Here is a 6374-nt window from a genome sequence, read left to right on the forward strand (position 1 = left end):
AACCCATCCTGTTCTCATCCACCCACCCCTGTAACCTGTCCAGGTCCAATTGCAGCCTGGTCCTCCCTTCTAGCATGCCCACTTCTCCCCACATCTTAGTGTCATCTGCAAATTTGAACAAGGTGCTTTTCACCCCCTCATCCAAGTCGCAGATGAAGATGTTGAACAGTGTGGGCCCAAGGACCAAGTCCTGGGGAACCCCACTGCCCACATCCCTCCAGGTTGAAAATGACCCGTCCACCACCACTCTCTGGGTGCGGCCCTCCCACCAATTTGCAACCCATCCAACTGTATAGGCATTGACACCACAGGCACCTAATTTTTTAATGAGAATGGGGTGAGAGACAGTGTCAAAGGCCTTCCTGAAGTCCAGAAAGACTACATCTACCGCGACACCTGTGTCCAAGGATTTTGTGACTTGGTCGTAGAAGGCAACCAGGTTTGTCTGACAGAACCTGCCCCTAACGAACCCATGTTTGTTGCCCCTAAGCATAATCTCCCCTGCTGGTCCCTTGCAGATGTGCTCCTGGATAATTTTCTCAAAGAGCTTCCCCAGGACCGAGGTAAGACTAATGGGCCTATAGTTTCCTGGGTCCTCCTTCCTCTCTTTTTTGAACATGGGGACCACACTGGCACTTTTCCAGACCTCTGGCACCTCTCCAGAGCACCACGAGTGCTTGCTGAGCTGTGCCAGGGGTCCTGCGATGACCTCTGCCAATCCCCTCAACACTCTGGGGTGGAGATCGTCAAGACCTGCTGATTTGAACATGTCTAGTCTCACCAGAAGTTCCCTGACTAGGTCCTCACTGACCCTGGACCTGGCTGCACCTCCCCTGAGTCCGTTCCAGGATCCTGGTTGGGGGGATGCCCCGGTCCCGGCTCAGAAAAATGGAGGCAAAGAAATTGTTAAAGAGGTTAGCTTTGTTGTTCCTACCCTAAATGTCTTACAGTGACCACAGATTTAACATGGGAAGACACCAGAATAAATAAAAGGAAATGATGAAAATTTGGAAATTCTGAAGAGCAGGTTAGATAAACATTTGGCTGGGATGGTCTCCTGCCCTGAGCAGGGGACTAGACTAGACCTTGTGAGGTCCCTTCCTATGATCCCTTCTTTCCTATGATACCACGAGTGTTGAACATTATACAGTATATTGATTAACAAGGTAGAAGATATAATTCTTCACGACTGCTGCCAACTGTTTTCGAAGGGTTCATTTGTAGATGTAAAATCTCCCATGGTTAGCAACAGTTTGCTCTAAGGCCAAGTCCTAATTATGCTAAAGTCAATGGAAGTTTTACCAGTGATTTCAATGGCAGCCTGTCCCACTGTTTTGGTAATATTAAAATAATGCTATATGCAGAGCATCATCTCTGAGATTTACATTTAATAATTCATCCAGGGGATGCATAATAAGTAAAACAATATTAAAAATCAGATTAAAAGACATTAATCCCAACATATACATTCTGCATACTGTATATATATTGCTCACTTTCAGATTCCATTAGAGGCTAGTACCTTGTCATTGTTATATAAATGAACCAAAATAGAAGTCTGGATTCCAACTATATACTGAAGATACATATAATTAAAACAAGTAATTATTACATAAAAAGGGGCTATCAAGCAAAAGGGTAGGAAGATCAAATCTCAAAGCTGTGAACACTTATTCAAGGGATAAAGAGAACTGAACTGAATAATAGATGCACATAACTATAACTAGATTTGTTTAAAGTAATATATTAACAGTTTTTATACTTACAGGAAATGGCTCTAGTCCCTCCTGAATTACAAAGCCCTCAATGACATGTGTCAGAATCTGTGGTTTAACAATAGCTTGTGGAGGTCTGTTTTCTAGGCTAGGAATGCTATTAGGCATTGATGTGCTGTTACTCCTTGTTGTTGCTGCTGGAAGCAGAAGTGGAGGTGGTGGAATAGATGTATGTGAAGGGTCTAATGGAGATTTAATTACTGAGGCACTCACTGAAGAAGCCACTGCAGGAAGTCCCACTTGTTCTGGAAAAAGTAATACAAAAAATTTTATATTACATTACTACTTGGGACCAGATACCTTAATAGAGTTACAAAAGGCAGAGAACACCTCGATTCCTGTATTCTTCATTTTGTAAATGTAGATTTCCTCTCAAGATGAAGACATTTAAAATTTATACAAACATTTAAAATTTATACAAAATTACGTCTTCACCACTTTCAATATCAGACGTGCTACACAAATGAATATTTCTCATATTTAGAATTTTTTCCCAACATTCAAACGAATTTATCCTCTATTCAATATCTCCTAGACCAGTGGTGCGCAACCTTCTTGCCTGGTAGGCTGGAGTGGCAGTGCCTGGTCCATTTATGGACTGGATCCAGCTGGTATTCCTAACCTAGTGCCCAGGCAGGCATAGCAGGCACCACCTGGCCATGTGGAAGGGGACAGAGAGCAGGCCGGCCCAAAGGAGCTTGCCCCAGCTCCATGGAGAGGGAAGGGGATGTGGCCAGGTCCTCAACCAGCCCTGCAGAGAGGGAAGGGGACATGGCCCAGCCCTGTGGGGGTGGAGGGAGGGGGAAGAGGGTATGGCAAGCCCCCAACCTAGCCCCACAAGGAAAAGGGACATGGCCCAGCTCCAACAGAAGGGAAAGGGATGCAACCAAGCCCTGCTGCAAAATGGAGTGTGACCAGGCCCCAACCTGGTCCTGCAGAGGGAACAGGGAGTGTCCTGGTCCTGAAGGGGAGGGGGCATAGCCAGGCCCCAACCTGACTCCACAGAGGAAGGGGGTGTGGCCCAGCTACAATGGGAGGTAACGGGGCATGGTCCAGCCTCAATTCAGAAGCATCTCGAGTAGAGCCAAGGAGGTGATCCTCCCCCTCTACGCGACACTGGTCAGGCCACAGCTGGAGTATTGTGTCCAGTTCTGTGCGCCCCATTTCAAGAGGGATGTGGACAATATGGAGAGGGTCCAGAGGAGGGCCACCCGCATGATCCGGGGACAACAGGGCAGACCCTACAGTGAGAGACTGCGGGACCTGAACCTATTCAGCCTCCACAAGAGAAGGCTGAGGGGGGACCTGGTGACCGTCTATAGACTCACTAGGGGGGACCAGAAGGGTTTGGGGGAGACGCTGTTTCCCCTAGCGCCCGCTGGCATAACAAGGAGTAATGGGCACAAGTTGATGGAGAGGAGGTATAGATTGGACATCCGCAAAAACTACTTCACAGTTAGGGCGGCTAGGAGCTGGAACCAACTTCCAAGGGAAGTGGTGCTGGCCCCTACCCTGGGGGTCTTTAAGAAGAGGCTGGATGCCTACCTGGCTGGACTCATTTGAGTCCCGTTTCTTGTTTTGGGGTTTTGTTGTTCTCCCGCCCTGGCAGGGGGTCGGGCTAGAAGATCTACTAGGTCCCTTCCGACCCTAAATCTATGAAACTATGAAGGAGGGGGAATGTGGCCCAGCCCCGCAAGGGAAAGGGTTGCAGCCCAGGCTGGTCCACTGCACAGGGCTTGTGTATTTGGCAAGGTGGGTGGTGGCTGTATTAACCGCCATTTCTCTCTCACTGCCAAATTTCCCGACTTGTGGAGAGTCCCGTGGGCTGCATTTGGCCTGCAGGCTGAAGGTTGAACACCCCTGTCTTAGATTTATCTACCTTTGACCACCACAAATAATTGTGAAATATTTGTATTCTGTAGCCGAGAATCATCCACCTAGATTGTAATTCAGTGAACAGGAGCAGTGACCAAAGTTTACAGACATGAGTCTCTAAAGTTGGGCAGGGCCCCATATTTAGGCCCTTCAATAGAAGTGATTTGATTTTCTGAGGCACAGAACAGTGCCTCTCCACATCTGAAGGTCAAACCACTTCTATTTAGATACATAAATATGGGTATAGAGCCCTGGAAAACCAAGTTTGAGCGTTGTGGTTTGAATCTCTTATGTGTCTAAAAATGGCCTACTTATCTACAGTAGTGAATATAAAAGTATCTATAAATATTAAGTACCCATAAGCACATACACATATGCGTTATATATAGGCTTGGCAGAATTCTTTTTTTTTTTTAATTTGATGGCTAAAAATCAATATTTAAGCATTTATTTTGATTTTTATTAAAATTTTCAAGATTGTGCAAAATTAAGAGTGTTTTTGATTTTTACAGATTTAAATTTTCAGGGTTACGTGAAATTAGGGGTGTGGAGGACAAACAATTTATTAATGACAGTATACTGTTAAAAACTTTATAAAATCAGAAGTCAAAATATAAAAAGTTAATATCCATAAATCAAGAAATCACACCTGTTTTAAATCATTCTGTTCATTCATCAGGAAAGAGTTGGACCAGCAGAGACCAGAAGAGGAGGGCAGCAGCACTCCCAGAGCTCTGGCAGCACGGGCAGAAGTGGCAGCCATCTTTGGTCCCCGTGCTTGGCCGGTGCAGCCTGGCCAAGACACTGTTGCCACTGGGTTGGAGCTTTGAATACTTTCCCCCTCCTCACTCTAGACTTTGGGGTAGGGGTTTATTTAAGTAGCCTGCTATCCCCCTCCCAACTGCTTCTCCCACCTGTGAAAAAACAGCTGATTCCTTAAGTGATGAGTCATTAGGCCAGAAGAGACAGCTAACTGCTTAATTAACAAGTAATTAGGCTGCCCACAGTTTTCCTTGTTAGCCCCTCCATTTCTCTTGATCCACTGTCTAGTAACAGGGGTAAGGCTTCCCCGTTACAGGCCCCTTTCTCTAAATTTCAATGATTACCAATGGAAATATTTTTCCAGTCTGTGAGAGAGAGGTGATTTCACTGTTTATTGATAAAAAAAAATCAAATTCTGCCAAGCCTAATTATATACATATTATTAGCTTTCAACTGAAAACAGTACAGTTCATATAGCTCAACATATCAATTATTTGTTATAAGTGAGTCAATATTTAGTAAATAATTTTATTTTAAACATGTAATACAAGATTAACTTGGAACCAGTCAGATGTAGACATACTTTAAACTAAAATACCCTACAAATGTCTTGCAGTTTCTTTGGTCCTTCAGTACCCTAGCCCTTCTCTATTGCTTCTGATCAGGAGTCACTAATTTGCTTCTAAAATTAAAAAACATAATGGTCTCCTGTAAAACACTTCCCTTCATCTTTCTAGCTCTAGAGGCTTATGGAATCTTTTAACTGAAACTAATTAAAACAGTAAGAATAAAACTTCCATTTAAGAAATTTGTGAATGTGAGATTGATACTTGGATTTTTAATGTACTCTGGATTTAAAATAAGTGAGTTCACACTAAAGTTTCTCACCAAAATTAATAAAGCCCTGCAACAAGATAGGGGTTAGAAAGTAACAAGACTGAAGATGCTCTCCAATACACTGTACTGCTGAGTAGATGAATACTGACATCTAGCTAAGTACATTTGGGGAATTTAAATGTCCAGTATCAGGTCTAGGCTAGAAAGAGACCCATGACTAAAGTGTGGGACAAACAAATAGCCAAATTCCCAGAAACTTCTAAATGAGTAACACTACAGACTTCTTTATGTAGTGGATACCTGTGTTTGCTACAACTTGAAAGAAAACTCCTGCCTAAACCCTTTTGAACTCCCCAAAAAATCTCATGGAAATATTAGCTGATTCATGACTGTTACAAGCAGGGATGCAGGTTTTCCATTTCCCACAAAACAACAGAAGAAACTGTGGATTTTCCCTTTTACCCAAGAAAAACATGGGCTTTTCAATTTAATGGAGAAATGCACAGATTTTGCTTTTTTGCAAAGAGCTCTGTGCAGGCTGGCAAAGTTCCAGCCTGCAGGGGGCTGAGGGGAGCAGGAGGAGGGTGGTTAGGCAAGAAGCGCCATGTGCATGCACATAGGTGCCGGGCAGCCTGGAGAGCAGCTCCTGCAGGTAAGTCTATGGGCAGGGAACTGAGGCCCTCACAGGGAGGGAGGGAGTTGGACATGGCAGGGTTAAGACTGGGGCTGCTGCTCAGCCAGGTGGTACACAGGGCTTGGTCTCAGGGCCCCAGCAGGGAGCAGGATGGGGTCACAGGCAGCTCATCTGGGGGGCAGAAGGGGGGCAAAGCTGGCTCTCTGCCGCTGTGTGTGCTCCCAGGCACACAAGGGGGACCCACACCCCCAAGATCTGTACATGCGGCAGGGGCAGGTGTGGGCTGACTCCTGCAGGCTTGGGCTTCCCACCCTGCTGCCCTCCCTCTGAGGTCCCTGTGGTGCAGCGAGTGGGACCTGGTGCAGCAGGGCAGAAAGGGGCTGGGCAGCGAAGCTCCTTGCTGCTGTGAGCTCCACACTGCCGTGGTGACATGTCCTGTGTGGGGACTGTTGGGAGGGAGTGAGGGGCACCAACAGAGCCAGGGGCTGGGC

The 6374-nt window shown here is 45.7% G+C and overlaps 1 protein-coding gene across 6 annotated transcripts in view; it reads right to left on the minus strand.

The window, feature by feature from the left end:
• PHC3 (polyhomeotic homolog 3) overlaps positions 1-6374 on the minus strand; it is a 189075-nt gene that overhangs the window by 47523 nt on the left and 135178 nt on the right. For all 6 annotated transcript variants that reach the window (XM_019503283.1, XM_019503281.1, XM_019503279.1 and 3 more), the window contains one exon: positions 1767-2020. In XM_019503283.1, the coding sequence (XP_019358828.1) occupies positions 1767-2020 (254 nt within the window). The remainder of the gene's footprint in view (positions 1-1766; positions 2021-6374) is intronic.

Source organism: Gavialis gangeticus, unplaced genomic scaffold (assembly GCF_001723915.1).
Source record: "Gavialis gangeticus isolate Ggan-Ray unplaced genomic scaffold, GavGan_comp1, whole genome shotgun sequence".
In the NCBI taxonomy this organism is placed as follows: Eukaryota; Metazoa; Chordata; order Crocodylia; family Gavialidae; genus Gavialis; species Gavialis gangeticus.